This window comes from Lepidochelys kempii, chromosome 21 (genome assembly GCF_965140285.1).
Source record: "Lepidochelys kempii isolate rLepKem1 chromosome 21, rLepKem1.hap1, whole genome shotgun sequence".
In the NCBI taxonomy this organism is placed as follows: domain Eukaryota; kingdom Metazoa; phylum Chordata; order Testudines; family Cheloniidae; genus Lepidochelys; species Lepidochelys kempii.
Window position 1 is genome coordinate 10,332,549 of NC_136400.1, and position 27,125 is coordinate 10,359,673.

The 27,125-nt window shown below is 51.5% G+C and overlaps 1 protein-coding gene across 6 annotated transcripts in view; it reads right to left on the reverse strand.

Annotated features, from left to right (window-relative positions):
• The window catches only part of GRM4 (glutamate metabotropic receptor 4), a 233,368-nt gene that overhangs the window by 63,172 nt on the left and 143,071 nt on the right, over window positions 1–27,125 (reverse strand). For all 6 annotated transcript variants that reach the window (XM_073319848.2, XM_073319851.1, XM_073319846.1 and 3 more), the window contains 3 exons: window positions 15,333–15,468; window positions 9,578–9,732; window positions 2,904–3,044 (listed from right to left, as the gene is read on the reverse strand). In XM_073319848.2, the coding sequence (XP_073175949.1) occupies window positions 2,904–3,044; window positions 9,578–9,732; window positions 15,333–15,468 (432 nt within the window). The remainder of the gene's footprint in view (window positions 1–2,903; window positions 3,045–9,577; window positions 9,733–15,332; window positions 15,469–27,125) is intronic.

Here is a 27,125-nt window from a genome sequence, read left to right on the forward strand (position 1 = left end):
TCATACTCAGCTGTTGTAAAGGGATGAATCCTGCGGCACTGCACCGGTTGACACCAGCAGGGAAAGCGGCCAGCCAGCTCTCAGGAGAGGTGAGTGCTGATGAAGTTCCCTTACCCCAGCCCTGCAGAGAATGTTTGCCCACCTGCTGCGGGCACATGCCTCTGCCCAGACCCACCTGTAGGCGGGAATAGAGGCTCCGTGCTCCATTCAGCCCTTGTTCTCTCTACCGAGGCTGCTGTCGAGCTAGACAGATAGTGCCAGTTGTGAGGGCGGCTTTTAGCTCTGGCCCTGCAGCGATGGGCACGTAGTAAATGCATGTACTCAGACAAACCACGGTACTGCCCTTTGTCCAGCAGCGTCTGTGCTGAGAGCTCCCAGCTCGTTCCGCCAAACAGCTTGCGGAAGCATCACTAAACCAAATTCCAGCCCGGGGGTGGGGGATGAAGTGTTCCCTGCCCTATCTCCTGTCCCCTTTGCAACATGCATGAACATGCTGCCAGAATGCGAATGGTCGACACGGTGCTATCGATCAAGGCACGACCTCATTGCTGCGAGTCATACAGAAAATTAGCTGCTTACACCAAAGGACCTACAGGCAATCACAGCCATTCACAGGCAGAAGGAGGGGTCACCCAGTCACCCGTTGCAGCTTGGGCTCTCAAGCCTTGGATGGGTTTGAGAGCCCGAGCCACAACATCCATACTGCTAACGTTAGCACCCTAGCGCAAGCCCCACTTCCACAACTCGGTCTACCGCCCTGTCAAGACGCAGTATAGACATGGCCTTGCTGAGTCTGGGGTTGAACTTGAGCAGTTAACCCATTAAATACTGAGTTGCTGTGACTTCACTCCTGTTTTAACTTCAGTGTTAGCCATTGTGGGTTAAGAACGTGCCTTTTATTTGCAGGGCGGACACACGCTGCATGGTGGTGGGTCTGTGCTCCCAGAAAACAGCGCCAAGCACCTCATTGCCTCTAGGTGGAGCAGGTAGAAGGGACACGGGGATGATGAGAAAAACAGAGCACAGCAGAGAGGGATGGAGTGAGAACGAAGGCACACACATTTCAGTGGGTGTGAGGGGGTGTGCAAACAAGCACATGTGCAAACATCTGAGTGTGTGTGTATTAAAGCATGGCTGGGTGTGCACTCACATACATGCAGATGAGTGTGATTTGTACAGTGGTTACAGCAGATCTGCGTGTGGCACATAGAGGCTACAGCATATGTGTGTGCATGGAGAACACCATGTGAAGGTGCATATGAGTGTGAGACTATGCTCACAGTCATGCCCAGTGCACCGCTGAACTGACAGTTTTCGAAAGAGCCCCATGTCTGTCTGATCTGGGTTGCTCGCCTGGACAGTTTTCGAAGCATGGTCTACTTGAAAGACACGATGCAACTCACGCTGTGGCATTCCCAGCTGCGTGTAAAGCATTAAACACTGAACAGGAGCAGAGGGGGCTAAGAGAGATTCCTGGCTGTCAGCTCCCATTTCAGAGGAGAATCAAAGGCAGCTCCACACCAATAGGGAGCAGAACTAGGCAGATCTGAGAGGCTGGAAGAGGAAACCAAAAGGAAAAACATTTTTAAAGCTGCTCCAAGTAGTATGAATGTCTTGAATATTTTCTATCATCTAGTGGGCTGGAGGCACATTTCCATGGTGCTGCCTCCCTACCCGGCACAACTCTCTAACCTGTTTGAATGCATTTTTTAAATAACCCATTTTAAACGGGTTTTCTCAAGGCAATAAAAAAGAAGACACCAACGACTCAGAGAGGGTCTGTGCAGATAAGTCTCGCTGATGCTGCGGTGGTGTAATAGAAACTTACGAGCAAACAAGAGGAAGAATTAGTGCAAAGGGAAATTAATGCCTAAGGGAAGGGCTGTTTGCTGGGAAGGGGACCTTGAGGAGAGAGCAGAAAGGCCCCCAAGGGAGGAGAGGGGAACTGGAAAAGGAGCTCTAGGGATGTGGTTAGTTAAGTGCAATCTATGCTATTTTACTGCTCATGGGAGATGCGGGATTCCACAGCTTCCCCACCCAGCAGACAACATATCCCAGTCCTGCCCTGCCACAACCCCTGCTATTCCTGTCCTGAGCCCCCCCTGCCCTGCCAACGTACGTCAGTCCTGACCAGCAGCCCTCCCTGCTATTCCAGCCTCACACCTTCCACCCTCCTCTGCCAATGCACATGGCTTACAACCCATATAATACATGCCTGCTTCTCCAGTCCCTGGCTCCCAGACAGTCCTCCCCATGTATCCTAATCCTGACCGGCAGTACCTCCTCGCTAGCCACATCCTTCGTTCCGGCCCAGCTCTGCTAGTGCACCCTAAATTTGATCTACAACACCCCTGCTATTCCAGCCCTGGGCTCCCCACACAGCTCTGCCGATGCACCTCAGTCCCCACCTACAGCACCCCCGGATATTGCAACACTAGACCCCCACACACACACACACCCCCCTCTGCCACATCACCTCTTTCCAGCCCCATCCTTCTGATCGTCTCTGTAGGGTAGAGATCGTGAGAGCCTGAGCCCAACAGCACTGGTAAGGGTACGGTTCATGATATGCACAAATGCCCACAGAGTTGTATGGGTCATAGGATGGCAATCTAGGCCCTGTTGCATGAGTCCCATTTGACCCCAGATGTCCAGGGCTGTCTCATCTCCCCTTACCCAGCAGAGTGACCCATGAACACCAATGACAAACCCCACCGGGCTTCTTCCTGCTGCTCCTGTTATCTTAGCAGGCTGCTCCCATCTAGTTTCACCTTCCCTCCCTCCCTGGATACCACAGCGCCCCTTGTTACCCGGTCACAAAGGGCCCCCTTCTGCCCTTCCTTCCGGCACTGGCCTTATGGGGCTTCGCTCCAAACCCCTCCCGTTCCCACCTCGCCTCTTACTTGTGCATTTCTTGATGTTGCTGCCCTTCTTCAGCGCATGCCGACTCAGCTTGCAGTGGAAGTTGTCCTCCCAGAACTCAGCAAACCAGATGTTCCGCCGGTTATTGTCCAGCGTCCGGCTGGAGAAGTATCGGTCGAAACCTGCCAAGGGAACAGGAGAGGGAAGCGTGAAATCCCAGAGCCAGCCGGAACAGGCGCAGCTAGGTCTGAAACAGGCTGGAGAGGGAAGAGGCAAGTGGGTGAAGGGACCATTCCAGGCAACCACAAAGATCCAGTGGGCAGAAAGTGACAGAGTGGCTAGGGAGAGGCATCATCGCAGGCTGCAGTGGGAGATGAAAGCCTTCAGCAGCCCCTCCCATCTCTGCATTCTGCAAGTCTGAACCCAAGGGTTGCATGCACTGGGGTAATATTTAGGCTATTTGGCCAACTTGTAGCTTAGAATGAGGGAAGGGAACTGGGACCAGCTGGGACAGGCTCTGGGAAGGGAGGATTCTGGGCCGGTTGATATAAATGGACTTTGGAGGCGTTGCCATGTTTTACACCAGCCAAGGATCTGGCCCTCTTGAGTATATGAGAGAAGGGAGGAGAAGACCTGGACTTGGATATTTCACAGAATCATAGAAATCCAGTCTGTAAGGAACCTCAGGAGGTCATCTAGCCCATCCCCCTGAGCCGAGGCTGGGCCAAGTAAACCTAGACCACCCCGACAGGTGGTTTGTCCAACCTGTTCTTAAAACCCCACAATGACGGGGATTCCACAACCTCCCTAGGTCACCTGTTCCAGTGTTGAACTATCCTTAGACTTCAAAAGGTTTTCCTAATATCTACCTTCAATCTCCCTTGCTGCAAACTGAGCCCATTGCTTCTTGTTCTACCGTGGGCGGACATGGAGAACAGTTGCTCACCTTCCTCTTTACAACGACCTTTTACTTAGAAGGCCTGTTATCAGGCCCCTCCTCAGCTTTCTCTTCTCTAGACTAAACTTGCCCCCGTCTTTCCTCCTATGTCACGTTTTCTAAATCTCTTACTTTTGTTGTACTTGTGGCACCTTAGAGACTAACCAATGTCTCTAAGGTGCCACAAGTCCTCCTTTTCTTTTTGCGAATACAGACTAACACGGCTGCAACTCTGAAACCTTACTTTTGTTGCTCTCCTCTGGACTGTCTCCAATTTGACCACAGTTTCTTCAAGTGTGGTGCCCAAAACTGGACACAGTACTCTAGCTGAGACCTCACCAGTGCTGAGCAGAGCAAAATGATTACCTCGCATGTCTTCCCTATGCCACTCCTGTTAACTGACCCCAGAATGACATTTGCTGCAGCATCACATGGCCGACTCAGTCATTTAGTTCTTCACCGCAGCCCACAGATGCTTTTCTGCAGTACTGCTGCCAAGCCATCTATTCCCCCTTTTGTATCTGGGGATTTGAATTTTTTCCTTCCTAATTGAACTACTTTGCACTTGTCTGTCTTGAGTTTCATCTCGTTGATTTCAGACCCATCCTCCAATTTACCAAGATCATTGTGAAGTCTAATCCCTGTCCTCCACAGTGCTTGCAACCCCTCCCAGTTTGTGTCATCCGCAAGTTCAATAAGCGGACTCTCCACTCCCTCATCCAAGTCATTAAGGAAACTGAATGCTATTAGACCCAAGACAGACCCCTATGGGACCCCATTAGATAGAGTCTCCCAGTTTGACAGCAAACCATTGATAACTATTCTTTGAATATGATCTTTCAACCAGTTGTGCACCCACCTTATGGTAATTTCATCGAGATCATATTTCCCTCATTTGCTTATAAATGCAACAGCATAAATAACCCACAATACTTCCTACATCCCCCAGTGGGCAAGATAAGGTTACTGCAAGCAGCTTGACACGAAGCCTTCCAGAAAACAAAACAAAAACCCCAGGAGTGTACTGGCCCAGTACATGCAATTGTGTCTCCTTGAACCGCTGCAGTAACTCTGCAGCTTATTATCTCACAATTAAGGTTTATTTCCCCCACACTCCAACCCCAAAACTGGCCCTTTTATGCAACTGCAGCTCTTGGAATGGATTCTGGGTACAACCACATGGGAGAAAAACCTGTACTAGACCCTCTGCCCTCCCCTGGAATGGGCCATGAGAATAGTATCTGCCAAGGCCCCATCTGCCAATGGGTGCCATTGGGATTAACACATAGGGTCAGATCCTGATGTCCCCTTATGCAGGCCCAGAGAGAACTGTTGAGGTCCCACTGCTTATGGGGGCAGGATTCCAGGAGCCTGCAAAGGGAAATCAACCCCATTCCATGCCCCCACAGAGCCCATGGAGGGAGGGCTACCTCCACTGAGGATCCCGAGGGGATGTGGGAGGCAGGAGAGAGGTAAGGGAGGACCTGAGGCAGATGTCAACCCCTCCACGGATCAGCTAGAGGGCTGCTGTACCGTTTAGGAGGGAGGGTTTCTTCTCCCCTCCCAGCCCCACAACCTGGTGGCTTAGGCTGTCCATTAAGACGGTTTCCCCCAATGCATGGGATGCAGGGGACAGAGTGTAGGTAGACTCTCAGTCGGCTTTTGTTACAGTCCCTTGCAAGAGGCAAGAGCCCAGATAAAGGAGGGTTGAGAGAAAGCCCAGAAGAGGCTGGGAACAGCAGGTAATTAGGCAAAGCAGTGGTGGAACAGAATTCAGTGCACCAAGGTGCAAGGCACGGCATGCTGGAAAGAACAATGTGAACCACCGCTACACAGTGATGGGGTCTGAATTACCTGTAACCTCTCAGGGAAAAAAAAATCCAGGTGCCATTGTGGAGGGGTCTGCTCTCTGCTTTGAAAAGCCAGCAAGAAGCATTCGAGGCACCGAGAACAAGACGGGAAAGATTAGGGCATTATAGGAACTGACAGTACCATTCTCCCGCTATATGCCATGGGGCAACTCCCCAGCGGGTGCAAACTGGCACAGCTCTCGCCGTCAGCGGAACTACGCCGATTTACACCGGCCGAGGATCCGTTCGGTCACGTAGTTAGTTGTGCTGACTTTCTCTCAAAGGAGAGGGCAAGGATGATTAAAGGCATCCGAGTGGGAGAGCGCAAAGGGCATCTGAAGCGGGAAAGAAGAAAAATGTGACAAAAGACAAGCACGATGGAGGGGCTGAAAATAACGCAGAGCACAGAGAAGGCCAATCAGGCTCCTGTTTCGCTGATTTCCCCAAGAGCCCCATGACAGATGGTTCAAGTGCTCAGAACCAGCAGCTGGGGCAGATGCTGGACAGAGCTTGGCACACACGCTGCTCCGTGGAAAAGCCGGCCCAGACGGTGGGTTCTGCACATGTCGAAGTTTGCTGGCCCTGCTGCGCAGCATTCTGCATGCCCAGATCTCACAAAGGCAGAGCAGTGTCGCCATTTTACAGACGGCGTAAATGAGGCACCGTAAGGAGACGCAACTGGCCCACGGTCACACAGCAAGTTGACAGCAGCATTAGAACCCAGGTCTTCTAGTTCCCAGCCCTCAACCTTACCCCCCCCCCGGCAGCCTCCCATTTGTCACGCCGGAGTATGTCTCCACAGCTGCTGGGAGGGCACTTCCCAGCGCAGGCAGACATACACACACCACGTGGCCACGGCAGCACAACTCAAGCTAGCCACCTGAGCACAAGGCCAGTGATACGAGTCAGGTCCTGGCTCTCTGCCTCCCTTTTCTGTTTCACCTACCTTTGAAACACCAGGTCCAGGGAAAGGCACTATCTTAGAACATCAGGGTTGGAAGGGACCTCAGGAGGTCATCTAGTCCAAGCAGGCCCAATCCCCAACTAAATCATCCCAGCCAGGGCTTTGTCAAGCCTGACCTTAAAAGCTTCTAAGGAATCTTGTCACCACAGTGCCCATGTGACTCCCCTGATGTCAGTGGGAATCGTTTCGTTCGTGCAGCGAGACAGACGCTGATCCTTGGACCACACGTCAAAATGCAGGTCCCTGGGGTAGCATCTGCCCCCAGGTTCCGATTCAAAGATGCCACAAAGCGTACGCAGGTCTGGACACTGAGGGCCCCCTGCTGTGCCCCTGGCCCTTTCACCCCATTGCTCTGCAGCCACTGCTGCAAAGGGCAGAGAGCATCAGTGTCCCGCCCCCAAGCCTCGGGGAGCAGCCGTCAGAAGCTTTCAGCACATCAATGCACTTGGCGGTTCGGTCTCTAGACGAGTTAGTGATTGACGGTGGGGAGCGTAATGTGCCCTGACAAGCTCTGTGTCTCGCAGGCATTGTGCTGAGCAGGGAACAAACAAGGGAAAGGAAATTGGAGTCTTCAATGTAATGGGGAGCTGCTGCCCATGGGAGAGGCAAAGAGGCCCATGGGGGATACAACGCAGGACCTAGTAACCACATGGCTTCATATAATATTGATCCCCTGAGTTAGGGGTACTCAGCAGATCCCAAGCTCAGATTCAGACCTAGGGTTTCCCAAAGTTCAGGGGAGCGCTGGGAGCCAATGCTTTGGTTCAGATCATTATAAAGGTGGAGCCAGCCACAAGGCACCCAGCCAGATCTGGCTGGGACTGGGAGCTTCAGGATCTTTGGCTCAAGAGCTGAGGAGCCACAGAATAATTATGCTTTAAAACAGTTATGCTGTGATGGCAGCAGGATATGCACTGGCCAAGTCAGGAGCTCTTCACACTACACACACCCCAGTTGCTGCATCTTCCACCCCACCCATCTCTGCCCCTCTCGTGGCAGCTCCTGGAAGGGGAAATCCCAGCCACTCCACTCTTATGCCACGCAGCAGATGCAGGGAGTGCAGCTCCCAGCACTTCCCGCAGCGCTAACAAGTTTGCACAACATCCTGTGCACTCCCCAACAACTAGTGCTCTGCTCAAGTCTTGAGCATAACGAGTGGGGCATGGCTCAGCCCCCGGAGCCCTGAGGGTGGCACGGAAGGCTCCAGCCACGTGTGACTGATGTCAAGTATCACTGATGGATCCGCTGAGTAAGATATCGCCCTTTGCTTCGTGCTCTAAGTTACTCAGTCATGTTGCAGAGTGCTATTAAACAGCTGCCCTCTTCCACTGCAGAGGTGGCTGCATTTCAGTGGTGGGCGGTCACTCCTGTGAGATTATGTTGTCCTTCCACAACACCTTCTATCCACATATCTCACAGCACTTTCCAAACACTCAACTAGTCCTCCAACCCACCCAAAGAGGCAGGCATTAACATCTCTGTTTTACCAGGGGGGGTGTATGGAGGGGGGAGCGAGGAACTGAAGAAAAGGGAAGTAAACTGATTTACCCAAGGTCACACAGCCAGACAGTGGGAGAGCTGTGAATAGAACCCAGGAGGCCCCCCTGTGCTCTAACCACTGGACCATGATGCCGTTCAAAAGGCCAGATCCACAGTGCTGCTGGCAAGGGCCCAGCTGAGGGTCTGGCCCACAATCTGCAAAGCTCACAGGGGTCTTTATGCTGCCGGGGTTCTTGTTGCTATCACAATGCTGTGTGACGGTGCCCAGACTGTCATGCAGGAGCTTCTTATTGCCATTCTCCATGATGGCAGAGGATGTACAGAACCCGGGAAAGCTGCTGGCTTTGCAAGCAGTGCCTTGGCAGGGTCCTGGTCTACGTTACCACCTCTGACAGAGGCTGAGCAAACACCTCGGCCAAAGAATTGGGACTGCACCAGGAAGGGGGAAAGGGCCTCAGCCTCAGCACTGAGCAGGGGAGAGCCAGAGTGGAGCCGTATCCCCCATCTCAAGGGAGCTAACAAGAGGGGGTGGCCCCTTTAAGGCTGAGCTGGTTGGGCATGGAAGATGGGGGTGTTTCAAGCTTCCCAAGTGTGAATGCTTTCCTGGATGGGGAGCCTGGCATTAGGGTAACGGCCCTGCTAATTGTGCAGCTCTCACCCTGTGAGGAGATGCCCTCAGCTAAAGTTCAGCGGCCACCCAACCAGAGCAAACGAATGATGATACTTTACTGAATAATTCACTGCAATACTCCTGATAATGCCTTCATTTGCCAGCCTTTCATCCACTTCGCTTGGGATCCATCACTCACCGTAAAGCTTCAGAATAATTACTGGGTTCTTCGAAAGGAATTCTCTAAGCCGAGCACGTGAGAGAGAGGGAGCCAGAGGCTCTCTGCATTCTGGAGCGGCACAGAAATCCATTTTCAGCTCTTCCTCCTCCCCTAGGGACTCTGCCTAGCACCCCTACCAACGGGGCACGGAAATCCAGTTCCAGCGTTCTTCCTCCCACTGCCCAGGGCTACATCTAGATTTCTTCCCAGGTGGGCACTTGCCTTATTCTCCTCGCTATTCAAAGGTCATTGCATGATCAAGGGAGTCTTCCGTCTTTGGGCGCTCCTGCAGCTGCACCAAGGTTTGTGTGTCCGTGTGGAATGGATTCTGGACTTGCCTCTGCTTGGTGCAATTGCAAAGGGGAAAGGAGAGATCATAGATGCAATGGTATAACCAGGTGAGTTGCAAGGCAGAGGGGACAGGCAGCTGGGCGGAGGGAATGGGGTGGCACAGCACAGTAGAGTGGACAGGCAAAGGTACTGGATGAGCCCTACGGCAGAGAAGCAGTAGGGCTCAAAATGGAAAAAAATAAAGTGACGGTACTCACCCCAGTCCCGCCCACTCTCTTAGCTCCGCCCACAAGCCTACCCTGAGACACAGCCGGGGGGAGCTGCAGACTCCAGTCCCACGTACCTTTGACAGACACACGCTTGGGCAGGATGGTGACAGATCCCTCGGCCACCTCCTCTAGGTGGAGCACAGGGGAGATTTTGGAGCCCCAGCTGTCTGAGCCCATCCAGATGAAGTGCCCGGTCTGGTTGGCTCTCTTCGCCGCCTCCAGCACCCTCCTGTGCAGAGAAAAGCCAAAGAGCAGGTTCTGAGCTCGTAGACTTTGCACCCAGGTCAGTGTGGGAGAGAGAAAGCAGGGGCATGATCGAGCACCTGAATCACTCTAAGGAATGTTTTCTAAGCCTATAATCATTCTTGTGGCTCTTCTCTGAACTCTCTCCAGTTTATCCACATCCTTCTTGAATTGTGGGTACCAGAACCGGTCATAGTGTTCCAGCAGCCGTCGCACCAGTGCCAAATATAGAAGTAAAATAACCTCTACTCCTACCTGAGATTCCCCTGTTTATGCATCCCGGGATTGCATTTGCTCTTTTGGCCACAGCGTCACACTGGGAGCTCATGTTCAGCTGCATATCTACCTCAACCCCCAAACCTTTGCAGAGTCACCGCTTCCCAGGAGAGAGTTCCCCCATCCTGTATGTATGGCCTACATGCTTTGTTCCTAGATGTACACATTTATAGTTAGCGTATTAAGACACACATTGACTGCTTGCCCCAAGAGGCCCAGATCGCTCTGAATCAATGACCTGTCCTCTTTATGGGGAAGACCCTGTCAATACAGCTGTTGATTAAAAAGTGATTAAGGGAACACAGGTACTTGGCAAAATAAACATCCCTATATAAATGAGCAGGTCGGGAAGATGAGCATCCCAGGGCCCTGAGGCAGTTACTTCTGGGAAGTCCCAGGAAATGGAGGAAGCAGCGGAGGATGGGCGATTGTGTGTCAGGAATCAGGGTCTGCAGCAGAGCTAGTCTCCAGGCTGCCTCGTTAATACAGCTGGCTGGCAGCAGGCTGCCGGATTAGCCACAAAACCCGACTGGCTGCAGAGGTCAGCAAGCTGGCTCATAAGCTTGCTGGCTGAACCTCGCTGGCTTCTCAACACTCATGCTGCTTACCACAGCACCTGCTCTCATGTTACCTGGTTCCTGCTGCCTCTGTCCTGCCCTTTCCTTGAATCCCTCATTGCCTGCTACCCTGCTCACTCCAGTTCCTGCCCCGGTCTGACCCTTGGCTCTGGCTCCTGACTACGGCCTCTGGCTCGATCCCCTGGCTCTGGTACCCAGTTTCTACCTCCAGGTTTTCCCAGTGGCTTTGGCTCCCGACAACTGACTACAACACTGACCTGGCCACGAGGCCTGCTGCCCACTCCCACCACAAGGCTAGACTGACCTCACCCTGGTCAGCTGACGTTATGGTACCAGTCTTTGAGGGGAAAAACAGAAAGCCTGGCAATTACTGTGGTGTGAGTCTAACTTCAACCCCCACAAAATGATGGGACAAATATTTATTAAAATTTAAGTCGCAAGAGGAGGGACCCAGGGACTGGGAGCTTCAGGATCTTTGGTTCAAGAGCTGAAGAGCCACAGAATAATTATGCTTTAAAACAGTTATGCTGTGATGGCAGCAGGATATGCACTGGCCAAGTCAGGAGCTCTTCACACTCACACACACACCCCGGCCACTGCATCTTCCACCCCACCCATCTCTGCCCCTCTCGTGGCAGCTCCTGGAAGGGGAAATCCCAGCCATTCCACCCTTATGCCATCCCCTTTCCTATCACATACACTGTCTATCCCCCTTCCTGCCATTTACCCCTACCCGTCTCCAGCCCTTTTCTGCCTGCCTTCACAGCTGCTGGGCACAAGTGCTGCCCAGGGAATGAGGTGAAATCTCCACTCCCTGTTCTGACTAGACCCAGTCCTGCCCTGCCGTGTGCTGTCCCTTTGCACAGACACAAAGGGAGCAATGACATGCTACCCAGTTAGAACGGTCCCCACCCTGCCCAGGATGGAAAGGACTGTGCCAGCAGCAGGCCAGGGGAGAAGGACACCCTTGGTATTTAAGCAGGGAAGCGCTGCAGGCAAGAGAGTTATTAAATATTGCAGAGCGTTAGGCAATCTGTGGAAAATTCATTGAATAATTTACCCTGCCCTGTCCTTCCATTGGTGTCTGCCCTGTGATTCTAACCCAGCCTGCAGTGCAGGCATGTTTATGGCCGGTGGGGCAGCAAGGCAGGAGGGATGCGGTGCAAGTGAAAGAAAGGAAGAGGGAGGGTGGATAGAGCAAGTGAGGGGCAAGAAAAGGGGAGAGCCAGGAGGAGGAGGAGAAAAGATACTGAGCCTGAAAGTGGGGAGGATGCCAGAGGGAGATGGCCCTGACCCACAGAGCATGGGGCTGGGGTTCATGCCCATCTCTAGTGAAGAGAGATGGCAGTAGGCCATAGCAATGGGTAAAGCGAGCAGGTGAACTAGGGCACTGAGGTGAATGTGCAGCCAGCGACAGGGAACTGCATTGTTCTGTGCCTCTCCCGCCCCAGCTGAAGCAGCGGCATGAAATGTGCAGAGGCCCCAGCTGAGCATGCAGCCAGCCAAGTCCCCGACTCCACCACACGGCTGCAGCTTCATCGCCCCCTCCCGAGGGAGCTGCACAGAGAGACTGGCTCTCCAGCCCTATTTGCATACGTACTGAAGGTAATTGAATTCCCCCTTTAATTACTGAACATTAGGGAAAATCAGGTTACACAGCAGCAGGCTGGAAAGGCTCCAGCGCTGAGGAGGGGGTTTCTTGCAGGCAGGGAAGCAACTCGGATCAGCCTCGTGAGCCTCTGGAGTGAGAGAAATGTTCCTATCCATGCCAGTGCAACCACTGAACTGGGCACTGCCAGATGATCAAGTGCCACTCAGGCAGCCAGCCACTGCCAAACTGCTGGTGATCCTTGCCACCCAGCACCACCCCTCTCTCCCCAGCCTCGATCCTCAGCTAGTGCAAACTGGCATCTTTCCACTGAAATCGACGTAGGCCAGCGAAGGATCTGATCCGCGGACTTTGACAGAACGGTGCCGACTTACACCCGCTGGGGGGGGATTTCTTTGAAATGTTCTGCGCCATGATTTTTATTGCATGGCCCTCAGGTACATTGTAAGCTTGGGGCAGGGCCTGCATTCCTCCAGGTGTTTGTGCAGACCCTGAATCTCTGGCCTGGTCTCACGGATTTCGGCCTCCCAGGCCCTGAAACGCGACCTCCTTATTCTCTCCAACTCCCTAGAGGGCTTGATCCTGAGAGGCACTGAACATCTTTGCCTTCCAGCAATGTCAGGAGCACTCAGCATCCAGCTGTCTCGGTCTATCTAAGCTCTTATAACAGGGCCCATCAACCTCAGCAGCACCTCTGTCCTCTCCTATTCCCCTTACTTGTCATCATCTGCCCCTTCTCCCTCTTTTCCCTGCCCTTCCTCCCCCATCAGCCTCTATCTGCACCACTGCACAGGTAACTAGGGGGGCCCTAATCCAGAGCTCACTGATGAGATGGACTTCATCGCCTTTTGGATTGAGCCCTAGGTGCACTGTTGGGAAGAGAATTGAGGAAACCCCCCCCCAACCCCAGTTGTTTCTCATTAACCATAAAGGCAGATTTATGACTCACACATCCTATGTCAGGGATTTAATTACTTACTACCCGAGTCCAGATGGCATTATTATATTTGTTTTAAAAGCCACACTCCACTGAGCCGCAGGGATGCCGAACATCTGTGACCAACGCTAGCTGCGTTGCCACTTCCCTTGCTCCCAGCACCGGCTCCCCTGCAGTGCGGTGACAAGCACAAGGATCGCCCAAGCTGGATGGGAGGGTCAGCAAGTGGCACAATCCCAGCCCAACCACGGGACTCAGACCAAGTGGCTTTGGGAGGGAGTTGGAGGCAGCTGATGCACACTGGTCTGGCTGTGGATTTACTTCTGTTGGTTCTTTCCACTTGGGGTATAGGACCAGCTCCTAAGTGAGTGTAAATCGGGGTCATTCTGTTGAAACCAATGAATGGAGCTACGCCAAATGACACCTGGCCCTTAGATGGTTTCTGTTGCGGTCCAAATACAAGACAGCACAAAGCTTTAAGCAAGCAAGCAGGCTGGTCTGCCAACGGGCTGCTCCTGTCAGCTTTCCACCCTCTCCTTTATTCTCTCTCTCCCCCCGCGCATTACATTCTCCAACAGATAAAAGGAATACACTGGCTTTGTTTAACATTCTTATTTACCAATTTCTATCTACCACATTCCTTGCTCTCGGGCCTTGAGCCCAGTCCTGGGAGACTTCCCATGGTTCATGTCATCTGGGCGAGATTCCAAGGTTCATGCCCTTGAGAGGAGCCGTGTGTGCACTGCTCCTACACAACACTCCGGGTGTGCCCTGAATGTTGCCAAGTGCATGAACCTTGTATGAATGCTACAGGTTTCCACCATGGTTTTTATTCCAGGTCTAAATTAAACTATAAGCTCTTTGGTGCAAGGACTGTATTCTCCTGTGTCTAGCACCTACCACAACGGGGCTCCACTCCTGACTGGGGTCCTGGCATGCGACCACAATCCTAATGAAAGATGATTAGTTTGGTCTGTCTTTGAATTACCCTAGTACTTACGAACCCTAGTGAAGAACCAAGACCGCCTTGTGCTAGGTACTGCACAGCTTTGTGGCAGGCGCATTACAAAAGGGTTAAACACCCATGCCTGGGCTAACTCCTCAGCTGGTGAACGTGGGTGCCGCTCCATGAATGTCAATTACATCAGCAGGGCAGGTGGCCCATCAAGAATAAGCGAGCTGGTGCTGCATGCATCTCTACTGATCGGTAGGCAAGGGGCCAGCCCCCGATCCCATTTACACTGCTGTAAATCGGGAGCAATCCCACTGATGTCAGTGTCGTTCCCCTGGTGTAACAGTGCTGCATCTGACCAGCAGTGGGTATCAGGCTGCTGCCGCACAGGAAAAAAACAAACCACATTTTCCAGGTGTGTACGTGTGTCAATGAGTGCTAGTGGGAGGTAATTCCCCCTTTACACACACCCCTCGCCTGGGTAAACGTTTACAAACCCCTGTTTAATGGTGCTTGCCATTTACACAGCAAGGTAAATCCCGGATTCCTCAGCGCATAAGCGAGCGAGCGTAAATGTCAGGTTTTCAGACATTTCTATTAAGGAGGGAAAAGAAACTTGGATCGTTTGCATATCAGATGTAAATGGCTTTAAAATCTCTGTTTACCCACATTTACATAATGTTTGCTGATTAATAAATTAGACACTTACAAAAAGCAGGTGTAAATCAATGTGAATCATTAGGCTCCGTAAACATTGTAAGCCACCATATGTCACCTTGATTTGTCTGCTGCCTGTAATCCTGCAGCTCCCCACTGCACGCAGGGATGGAGTATCTTCTTGAGGGACTCAAGTGGAGCTCCCAGAAGCTGAGGACCCCAAAACTAGCAGCCCCTTCTGGAAACATGGGTCTAAATGACTTGCCCGAGGTCACACAGAGTCAGTGGCAAAGTCAGGAACAGAATCCCAGAGTCCTGACTCTGGATTGCTTCTCTAACCATTAGCCCCCACTCTCCTCATTATAATTATGTAACCTCTGCACCAAACACCACCAGCGCTGTGACGTGGCCTGTAAAACAGGCTACCGGGTCCATGGAGTGCTAAGGAACTGTAGGATACACGGCGGGGCAGACAGCATCGGGAGATACCAACACACAGAGAACCTTGTGTTCCCCCTCCTCGCTTCATGTGGTTTGCCCCCCACACCACCCCTAGGCCAGCCCATTATCCACTCACCTGATATCATCCTCGTTGGCAAAGATGATGACGGCCCGAGCATGGGAGGTCTCCAGGAGACGGCGAATGATCTTATCGAACTCTCCCGCCTTGGGCTCCCGAGGTATCTTGACAGACTGGGCCACGCACACTCCCCCTGCGGGCAGACAAGACATGGCACATTTAGACATGCCTTCGAACCGGCCGGCCCTACTCAAGCTCCCTTTGGGGGGATACGTAATTGCTGGGGGGCAGGAAGGAGGGCTCAACTCTTGGGTCCCACATGCTTGAGATCGACACATCTCTGGAAGCAGCTCGACCCTGGAAATGGACAAACCTCAGCACCCCCTCCAGTGCGGGACTGGAGCATATGGGATTTGCATTGCAATTGCCTGTGTGGAATGCCGGTTATTTATAACCCAAGGAAACCAGCAAAAGACCAGCGTGAGGCCATTTAACATGGGTAGGGGAAGCAATTGCCAACATGCTCTGTATTACAGCAGCACCTAGAGGCTCCAGTCAGGATCGGGGCCCCATTTTGCCGGGCGTTGCACAAACACATAGTGAGAGACTGGCCCAGCCTGTAGGAATCTAGGCCTACATGGGACCTACATAAATTATGGTTGTAAGGAAGTTTGGATGTTAGCATGAAAAACAGGCTCCCAGCATGAGATCAAAGAAAATAAAATCCTGAGAAAGAAGAATTGCTGAGTTAACTTTGCAGTGACCCGGGGAATACCAGCGTTATCATTTTTAGGGCTGGGGCGGAAGTAACAGAAACAGAGAGCGTGGTTAACTGGGAACCTGCTTCCTAAAACTCCCTCATCTAGCTTTGGTTAAGGGTCAATAACCAGTAGTAATATCACGTGTTTATTATAGCGTATACAAAGCAAGGTTTTTTAGGGGCTTTTTAGCAGAGCTTTGCCTCACCGTCTGGAGTCATGCCATGATGCAAGGTGTCTCCCGGGCCTGAACCTGTTGTAATTATGTTGGCCAGCACTTATAGGTGTGTTGTTGCTAGGGCATAGAAGGCCGTATATGCTTGTATTGATATTTTGGATGTAACCAGCACCAAGTGGCCTTTGAGACTAACAAACGAATGCATGTGTGGAAACTGAGTCACGGTAATGCTTCATAACCTCCTTAGGATAATTATTGCCAACATTGCCCCAAAAAGCTCACCGCCTAAGCAGACCAGGCAGACGGCAATGGGAGAAGGGCAGTACGGCCATCCCCGTGTTATGGGCCAGGAACTGAAGACGTGGAGAGATGAAGTGATTTGTCCCAGCGAGCCAGTGGCAGCACCAAGAACTGAGCTCAGATCTCTTCTCCTACCCTGTGTCTGTTTGGTGTATAGACTGTAAGATCACTGGGGCTGGGACCATCCTTTACTCTGTGGGTGTCAGAGTAACAGCCGGGTTAGTCTGTATTCGCAAAAAGAAAAGGAAGACTTGTGGCACCTTAGAGACTAACCAATTTATCTGAGCATGAGCTTTCATGAGAAGGGCCATGATCCACGTGGGGCCTCTGGATGTTACTGGAACAAACAACAATCATCACAGTGCCGTTGTGAGCGTTTGAGCCCTTCCTCAGCCAGAAGTACTGGTGACTTCCACAGGGCTCTCTTTCTCTCCCCTCCTTCTGCACCAGGGGCTGACACCAATGGGCCCCTAGTGCTCCGAATATATTTGCTCAATGCGTTCTTCCCTCCTATGACGCATGCCCAGGAAGAGACAAAAATCTTCCCATTATTTCCACTGCCGCAGATTGTTTTTTCACACATCACTTTGATTTGTATCATCCTCCCTTTGTCGTGTTGCTCCCTCCGATCAGCCGTCTCGAGAGCTAATCTCTACCATCCACCTACTCCTTTTATTATCTGTCATTTCAAGCCATAACCGCTCTCTCCCCTCCTCGTCTCAATTCTTCGGCAGTTCCCCTGTCTCCGGCGTCTCCTCCAAGCCTTCCTCTGCATTCACCCTTTCCATAATATCAGATCTCGAGGGAGCATCCCCTCCTTGCTTTGCCACTCTTCATTCCTGCTTCCCAAACAGCTTTCAGCTGAGCTCATCATTTCGCATTCTCCTTTTTGAGTCCCTGCCCGGCTTCTTGCAAGTGTGTGTGTAAACACACCTTCTGGATTTCAGACCTATTGCCTGAGGCTTGGCCCCTTAGGGTTCGAGCTCCCTGTCCTCCCAGAAATAGGCATCACCAGTTTAGCCCCTACTCTGGTTAGTGATGGAGCACAGATGTACTGTTCTAGTTACATAATGGCTCTGGAATACTATGGCAATGGGGCCATTAGAAATCCATATAATGTACGTACAATTATATTTGTATTACGGTAGCACCTAGGTGCCCCAGTCATTGATCAGGACCCTACTGTGCAAGGTGCTGTACAAACACAGAACGAAAAGCTTACAATCTAAATCACGGGGCCAAATTCATCTCAGGAGCAACCCCATTGAATTTTATGAGATGGGGTTGGCTTATAATCCACAGTTATGTCAGGTAGGCTAATAAGGGCTTTCCATCCTCATGCTCCAGGCCCCTGTTTGGGTCAGGAAAAAATTGAACAAAAGAGCTCAGTGCCCATTTAATGCACCAAAATAAGCGGTGGCAGGTTTCCAGCAGGGCTCAGTTCATGGGCTGCTGAGCTCTTTGAAAAAGATGGCCTTGATTGTGGGTGCAGAATAGCCAGCCCTTAGGAACACTAGGTGAAATTCACCCCAGCACGAGGCCCATGTACCAAGTCCTAGGAGTTTAAATGGTGCAAGGCCTCACGCTGGCACCTCCATCCAGGGGTGCATTTCACACCTTGCAAGGGTTTCCTGTATTCCCTTGAAGCATCTGGCCACATTCACTGTAATAGACAGGTGACAGGACCAGATGGTTCTCTGACCTATTCTGCGATAGCAGTTCTTCCACTCTTCCCTGGACTAGAGTGACCGCTTGATCACAGAGATGGGAGCTCTGCAATCCTACTCACCAAGCCAGCTGCTGAGCATTTGAAATAGCAGCTAATTAAAACTTAAAAAAAAAAAAGAGAGAGAGAGAGAATGAAAAGAAAATTGGATGAGTAACCATGCTTCTGTCTGCTGGGCTTTAACCCTGAACGCCTGCCAGCCCTGGCCCCGCCAAAAGCCAACGGCTCCTCACTGCAACTTTTTGGCAGGCACCAGTAAAAAAAATGGAAAAGAGATGGGAAGAAAATTAAACATTCCAGGACCTTCCGGATATAACTGATGGTCTCAATTTGCATAGTAAATGACACGGCTGATGCCTCGCCTGCCGCTGAAGGATCCCCGCTTAAGCAAAGGTCAGAGTAATTAGCACACAACTGCCATTGCAAAGAGATTTCCCAGAACTCCTGTCATCCAGAGAGGACAGTCCCCTCCTCCAGTTGAGAATCTGGCAGCTGTGCAGCAGGGGAATGACAGCAAGGGAACAGCAGAAGGCACGGGGATGCAAAGGAATTCTTAAACCAGAGCATTCATCCAGCTGGCTGGGGAGCTCCCAGAGCCAGAGCCAGATCCTCAGCAGGCGGAAGTCAGAGCAGCTCCACTGATGAGCAACTTGCCCCTTGGCTCAAACCTGCAGCCTTACGCATGAGATTGGGTTATAAGTGTTATTTGTAGAGCCTAGGAGCTCCCAGTAGGGACTAGCATTGGTGGGGTCTTAGGGACCGTGGCTATTCCGTCAGTATCAGAAAGAATAATAAAACCCAGTTCTTATCTAGTTCTTATCAGTATCATTATCCCTCTTTTACAGATGGGGAAACTGAGGCACAGAGCAGTAAAGTGACTTGCCCAAGGTCGCCCAGCAGGCCAGTGGCAGAGCCAGGAATAGACCCCAGGTCTCCTGAGACCCAGTCCAGTGCTCTGTCGACTAGGCACACTGCCTTCTATACCACTATACACTCCTACAGCCCCTGCCATCTGAGGATCCTAAAGCGCTTTACAGTTGGGTGACATTCACAACAGTGCCGCTGGCCTGTGCGCCCCTTTGGTCCCACTGGAGGCATTAAGTGGCCTTTAAGCATTGCTGACAGCTTGTGCTGGTCCTCTGCAGGGGGCAAACGCCACATTAACCCCACTCCCACAAGGTAGGCAAGGCTTATGATCTCCCTTTTAGTGATGGGGAAACGGAGTCACGGGAAGGAGATGTGAGCGGCCAATGAGCGGCCTTATTCCTGCCTTTGCCCACACTGAACCAGGGGCAAAGGCAGGAATAAGCCCAGGCCTTGCACTGGATCGGAGAGCCCTCCAAAGACAGAGCAAGGGAAGGCAGGGGACGCCGGGAGGAAAGGCAGATGATTCCAGAGCTGTTTTATTAAGCTGATCAGATTGTTCCTTTTTTCCCCCCTTGGGGACAGAAGGGGCTCTGACCTCATGGACAGCACAAGGAGAACAATCAGACCAGTCAATATTGTCACATGGATCCAACATGCGATCACCCCTAACATGCCCTGTTGCGCTAGGCGCTGTACATGAGTGGTAGGAGAGACTCCTCCACGCCTCTTCACCAGCTCTTCCCTCTCCTCCCTCCCTTTTCTCCATCTGGTGCCACCATGGGCTGATCCAGATCCAATGATCTGCCATTGGGTGCCTTTCTGTTGCCTCCTGTGGGTGCTGGATCAGACCTTTTGGCTAGTGCATGGAGATGGGGTCACCTCATCGCTCCTTAATTCTGCCTCTTCTAGCCTCAGTGTATCTCTCTCTGTATCTCTTTCCCCCTCTCCCTTCTCACCCCACCCCTGGTTAAGCCTCCCCCATTCACAGACAAAGCCATTTGCAAGGTATTCATTTGCTTGCTGGCTGTAATTGACAAGAGAAGCCTCTGGAGGTGAAAGGTTAATGGAGAGCAGCTCATGAATAACCATGACCAATAACCAGCAGGAGAGTGAGTTTGTGTGTGTATGGGGGGGGGGGGGGGTGAGAAAACCTGGATTTGTGCTGGAAATGGCCCACCTTGATTTTCATACACATTGTAGGGAGAGTGGTCACTTTGGATAAGCTATTACCAGCAGGAGAGTGAGTTTGTGTGTGCGTGTTTTGGAGGGGGGGTGTGTGTGTGTGTGTGTGAGAAAACCTGGATTTGTGCTGGAAATGGCCCAACTTGATTATCATACACATTGTAAGGAGAGTGATCACTTTAGATAAGCTATTACCAGCAGGAGAGTGGGGTGGGAGGAGGTATTGTTTCATGGTCTCTGTGTATATAATGTCTTCTGCAGTTTCCACAGTATGCATCCGATGAAGTGAGCTGTAGCTCACGAAAGCTCATGCTCAAATAAATTGGTTAGTCTCTAAGGTGCCACAAGTCCTCCTTTTCATGAGCACAAAGCCATGCATAGGCCTTTCGTAAGGTCCAGGAGGCAACACCCCATAGGCACTGAATGCAGGTGTCTTTCCTGTGGTGGATTCATGGCTGCCCCCACCTTATGCCATGGAGCTAGCTCAGGTATTCCTAAGGTGTCTCTCCCTTGGGTTTCTAAGCACCACGTCTTGCTACTGAAACCACATCCTGGCTCTTCCTAGCACAGCACAAGATCCACCCCTAGGTCTTCACGTTGTGTGCAGCACTGCAAACGCCCCCGGGGTCCAGCCAAACAGACGCACATCCCTGTTTATGACTGAGACAAGGCTGAGCTGTGCGTATGAAAGACAGACTGACAACAGGCCCCTGTGCACCTGTCCGAGTGTGTGATCTTGCTGTGCACAGGTTGGTCTCCGTGCGCGTCTGTCCACAGCTGGGTCTCTAGATTTGTCTCAGTCTGTCTCTGAGTGCACAGCATGATCTGTGCATGCGGGTGCACTGATGGGAGAGGAATAAGCCCCATCAGAACATGTGGCACGGACATGTAGCAGGATGAGATCTGGGTGTGTCAGCGAGTCCCCAGGGTAGGCAGGAATGGGTAGCCTGGCTCAGTCAGGAATCCCTCAGAGGCCCCTAGGTAACGGTTAAATCCTGACCCCCTGCATGTTATTGGCCACGGAGCCATGGTAACCAGAAGGCTCCCCAACAAGGAGCCATAATTAATTATTGATCTCTGCACTTCTCCATAACTCACTACTCCACAGAGAGATTTCTCCCTTCCCTTCCCAGCAGGTTGCTTCCAGGGACCAGAGCTGGTCGGGCATCTTTCCACAGAATGGTTTTCTGTCAAAAAATGCTGATCTGTCAAACCCAGAACTTTCTGTGGGAACGGATCAGTTCAGACGGACATCCTATTTCCAAAACAAAATTGGGGGAAAAATGTTTTAGAATTGTCAAAAGGGGTTAAAACGTAAATGTTTGGGTTCCAGTTCAAAATTTAAGTTAATTTATAGTTAAAAAAAAGTTTACGACAGTTTGACAACAATACAAAATGTTCCAGAATTATCTAAATGAAACAATTGGTCGACCCAAACCCAATTTTTGTGTTTCCTGTTTTTCAGCTTGCAAAAATTTTTAAGATTTCAACTTTTCATCCTGAAAAAGGATTTTATTTCTTTAATTTTTTTTTTTTAAATCTCAAAATGGTTTTGTGGGATGTGAAAACAGTTTCCTGCCCACCTTTGCCAGGCACCACGTTGACTGTGCCTGGCAGCGTGAGCGGCAGGAATCCACCAGCTGCTTCTGTCATCCCGGTGTCCCTCAGCCTCACCCCCCCTGGGAAAGAGACACCGATCCGAGGGCCAGGAGAGGACTTGGCTGCTAGCATCAGTCTCATGGGCACAGCAGAAAGGGACAAATCCCACCCTCATTCCATTCCTTCCATTACTCAGCTCAAGCACACGGTGCTGCCCAATACAAAGCCATCTCCCTCTCCCCTGGGAATCCAGTAGATCAGTTGTTCTCAAACTGTGGGTCAGGACCCCAAAGTGGGTCACGACCCCATTTTAATGGGGTTGCCAGGGCTGGCTTAGATTTGCTGGGGACCAGGGCCAAAACTTAAGCCAGAGGGCTTCAGCCCTGGGCGGTGGGGCTAAGGTTACAGGCGGAAGCCCTTGGTCTTCAGCTTTGGCCCCCCAGCCTGGGGCAGTGGGGCTTGGGCTTTGCCCTCCCCCCACCCGGGATGGCGGGGCTCAGGCAGGCTCAGGTTTCAGTCCCCCTTCCTGGGGTCCTGTAGTAATTTTTGTTGTCAGAAGGGGGTCACGGTGCAATGAAGTTTGAGAACCGCTGCAGTAGATGTTGGACTGGTCTTTGCCCCAACACCTTGGGAATGGCCTGTGACGGGCATGGTCTGAGAAACTCTGATACCACCTCAGGTTCCCAGCGGCGCCCAGAATCCAGGAAGCTGCCTCGGCGTCTTGCAGGAAGAGCATTGCTGACAATCAGGCCCAGCAAGGTCTGAGCGTGTTAGCTTGGCTGCTGCCCTGTCAGAAAGCTAGTCGCTGCGTGGCAACAAGGTGAGTGACTGCTAGTAACAGGTGACCCCCCCCTCCCAAAGGTTTGTACCGTTCACATTCAGAGACACCCGCCCCTGCCATTCAGAGGTCTGAGATATTTTCAAGCTCTCGGTAATGATCCCCAGCTGGAGCTCAGGAACGCAAGTCTCAGCTCCTTGTATCTTCTCCAGCCTGGCTCACCGAGCCCCAGCCAGGAGACGTCAGAGAGCAGGAGGTTGGTTTAGGAGCAGTTCGAGTCCCAACACCTGCAGTCTGTCACCAGGCTCTAAGCCTGGAACTTCCGAGCACCCCTTTGAACACCACACAGCGCACGGCAAGTCATGCCACATCCTCTTACATTCGGTTGGATTCAGGCTGACAGGCAGGGAAGCTTTCAGCTGCACAGTATCTAGGATTCCCTCCTACTGTCAGTTGCCTACACAAAGCTGGGGAGCAAACAAGCTAGGGACACTTCAGTGTATGCAGAGCTTCATCTGGCTTTCCTCTCCCAATGGGAATTCCTGTTTGCTACAGGATCACAGGCTGGCAGATGCTACAGAGAGCAGGGAGTCATCCACTCCAAACCCAGCCTGGGATCCTCCAGCAACTCCCCTACTGAGGAGCCCTGAGAGAGAAGGGAAATTGAGGCACAGTGCCACAGAGCCACTCCTGGCCATGAGGGGGTATGCAGCAGGGGGCCAGCCCTGTTGCATGCAAACACACATTTGCACACACACACACAGGTATACAACAGCTAACATACCATTGTGTGCATACGCACACACACGCAGGTGTACAAACCCACTCAAAACTCTGGTTGAACAGGGACAAAAAAATTTATCTTTGCAAATATTCTACTGAGAAACTGTGAAATTTGCTGAATATGACAAGCTCCTGTTCAACACGGCCACACTCACATAGACACATCTGCACATGCCCATGCCAAAGGCATGTGTACTGCACATGCTATCGTCCTGAATATTTTTGGAAAGCGAGTTGGTGAAATAGCATTCCATGTACACACACACACACCCCTTCAAGAAAGATACTGGAGGGGAATTTTTGGCATGGAATTCAAACCTGACGCCCCCCTGCTGAAGTCTGATCTCATTTATTGGATTGTAAACTCTTTGGAACAAGGACCGTCTCTTTGGGTCTCTGTTTGTACAGCCCCTAGCACAATGGGCTCCAGCTCCAGGACTGGGGCTAGTAGCCGCTACTGCAATATATATATAATAAATAATCACAGTTTATACCGGTGTTTTACTGCTATAATTCCATGGTTTTCAATCAGGTTATTCTGGATTTACACCGCCATGAGAACAGACCAAAAAAACAACCCCGTCCAACCATCAAATCATGCACCCTTCCCAGCTCCAAATTCCAACAGCGATCACACCCCTCAGCTGGCACTAGGGCAGAAACAGGAGGCTTCCACCTGCAGCTGGGGGTGGGTGATGGAAAGAGGCAGGATATATTATCTCCATTCACAAATAACGGGATTTGCACGCTCAGAAAGGGAACAAGTTTGCAGGGACAAATCTACAATGGTTTTACCAGCAGACACACAGATGCTGCAAGCTTTCTCTGTAAACCCCCCCGCCCCTGCCCCGTATAGCCCATCCAGTATATCAGACACCTGTGGAATACAGGAGAGATGCATTCAACTGGACCAGAATCATAGCACAAAAGACCTGTCTAACATCAATTAGTCTTCAGAGCACCTAAAAGCACCAGTAGACATCAGGGCCACATTGTGCTCAGTGCTCTACAAACACATAATGAAAGACAGTTCCTGCCCCAAAGTGTTTACAATCTAGCTGGACAAGACAGACCAAGCATATTATTAGCTTCATTTTACAAATGGGAGCACCGAGGCCCAGAGCGATTAAGTGACTTGTCCAAGGTCCCACAGGGCATTGGTGGCAGAGCCAGGAGCTGACGCCAGGTCTCTATACTCTAAGGGTACAGTACGGCTACACTGGAGACACAGGTGTCATTTCCGACTCAGGTAGATGTGCACACGCTAGCTTTAAATGAGCAAGTGTGTTACAAATAGCAGTATGGCCACAGCGACTGTGTACAGAGAATCCTAGAAGATCAGGGTTGGAAGGGACCTCCGGAGGTATCTAGTCCAACCCCCTGCTCAAAGCCAGGACCAATCCCCAATTAAATCACCCCAGCCAGGGCTTTGTCAAGCCTGCCCTTAAAAATCTCTAAGGAAGGAGATTCCACCACCTCCCTAGGTAACGCATTCCAGTGTTTCACCACCCTCCTAGTGAAAAAGTTTTTCCTAATCTCCAACCTAAACCTCCCCCACTGCAACTTGAGACCATTACTCCTTGTCCTGTCCTCTTCCACCACTGAGAACAGTCCAGATCCATCCTCTCTGGAACCCCCTTTCAGGTAGTTGAAAGCAGCTATCAAATCCCTCCTCATTCCTCTCTTCTGCAGACTAAATAATCCCAGTTCCCTCAGCCTCTCCTCATAACTCATGTGCTCCAGCCTCCTAATCATTTTTGTCGCCCTTCGCTGGACTCTTTCCAATTTTTCCACATCCTTCTTGTAGTGTGGGGCCCAAAAACATAGCAACATAGCAAGGATCTCTGTCGGGACTGTATTTGGGCAGTTAGCCCAAGCCACCACCTTTGCCATTGTGGGGACACGCCTATTTCTAGCACCCTAGCTCCATCAAAGAGAGCATGAGTATGTCTGCCTGAGCTGGAAATTACACCTCCTGCTCCAGTAACCGTAAGGCCAGAGTCTGAACCACAAGCCTCTCCTTCCTGTCTACTCAGCAGAGTTGATACACTTCAAATATAGCCAAGCTATTTTTATGGGAGGAAACTGGGCCAATTTTATGTTTGTTTCCCATATGGGGAGGCAGATGGATGGAGAGGAGGAAGTTGGATAAACAGACTCCAGGACAGGCAGGCAGACCAGCAAAACCAGAGACACAGCACCCAGCAGTGTCAACAGATACGGGATGATCCGTCCCACAGTGAGTTATCAGGGACTGGCTAGCCCACCAGGCATGGTGCCAAGCCCCCGGGCAGGCTAGGGCTAACACTTGCTTATGCATCAGACGCACCAGCTCTTTAAGGAGCCGTCGCAGCTTAATTATTGTTTCCATGGCAATCAAGAGAGAAAATCCAACATAGGGAGCAGTTTGCAAACATAAGAGTCTTTCGTAAAGTCCTGGTGCACACGTGCAATCACACTGGGATGTACACACACTTGTATTACACGCTCACACATACATATTCACATGTTCATAAGTCCATGTTCCCAAAGTCACTTGTCTACCCACACAAGCGCTGCCATAAACACACAACGCAACCTGCACACCAGCTTGTGCACTCAGGGTGCAGAGGCAAGCCCAGGGCTCTGAAATGCAGGCTGCCACAGGATGCCCTGGAGACCCATACCCTTCCCCCATTGCAGAGAGTGTCCATAGGCAGCCCATACATTTTAGGTCTCCCACCTTCATCGGGTCTGGCGGGGCTGTGTTGGAGCCCATCACCCCAGTTTGCTTGTGGTGGGGAGCTGCATTCCTGAGTGATCAGCACCTACCCCACCCCAACACCCAGGGATTGAGCATCACCCTACCTCCGTCCCCACAAGGGGTTGAGAGGCTGAGTCCACGTATCAGGGCATGTCTGCGGGGAAACGCTGTCGCCTTCTATCTGATCACCCAATGCAAAAACCTGAGCACCTACCGGATGAGCTCATCGGACAAGGCACTGTGTGCTAACCCCACACAAGCAGCATCAGCTCCATCCCACAAGCCCTGTGGGTCGCAGCCTGGCAAGAGACCAGCCTCTCTCTCCTTCTGCACGACATCAGCAACCTAAGGGACTTCTCATCTTCATTGGCCTGTTACTCCATTGACTTCTAACTCTTTGCTGTCGTCCCCAGCTGTCACACACGCTAACTGGCTTAAGCTCTGATTCCACCATGGCTCGTGCGGTGCCGATCACGCTCTTTACTGCGGCGCTTGGCAGAGAACCAAGGAACAGGGTGGGATTTTTCCCCCTCCATTACATTCCTCCCTCTGTGGAGTCCAGCCAGGGACTCCCAGGCTCAGCATCAGAGTGGCTCAGTCCAGTGCATCGCCCTCTCACTCACAGAAAATAGTGGGTTCAAGTCCCGCTGCTTCTAAATTAGGAAAGAAAAAAAGTAATTAAACTGGCAGGTTTAAAAAAAAAATACAAGAATAGAGAACGCAGCATGTGTTTTGCTCTCGATTCTGCAGTGCAGGGTCCCAAGGGCAGGCAAGGCAAGTGTCCAAAATAACAGCCTTTGCATCAGATCAGGCATGATCTTTACCTGCTCCAAACACCCTGTGTGTATCAGTTTCACCCACCCACTGTCCGTCCTCACCAGAGCGCTGCAAGGACAGCGGGAGTGAGCATCAGCTGAGGGAGCCCTGATGAGGAGG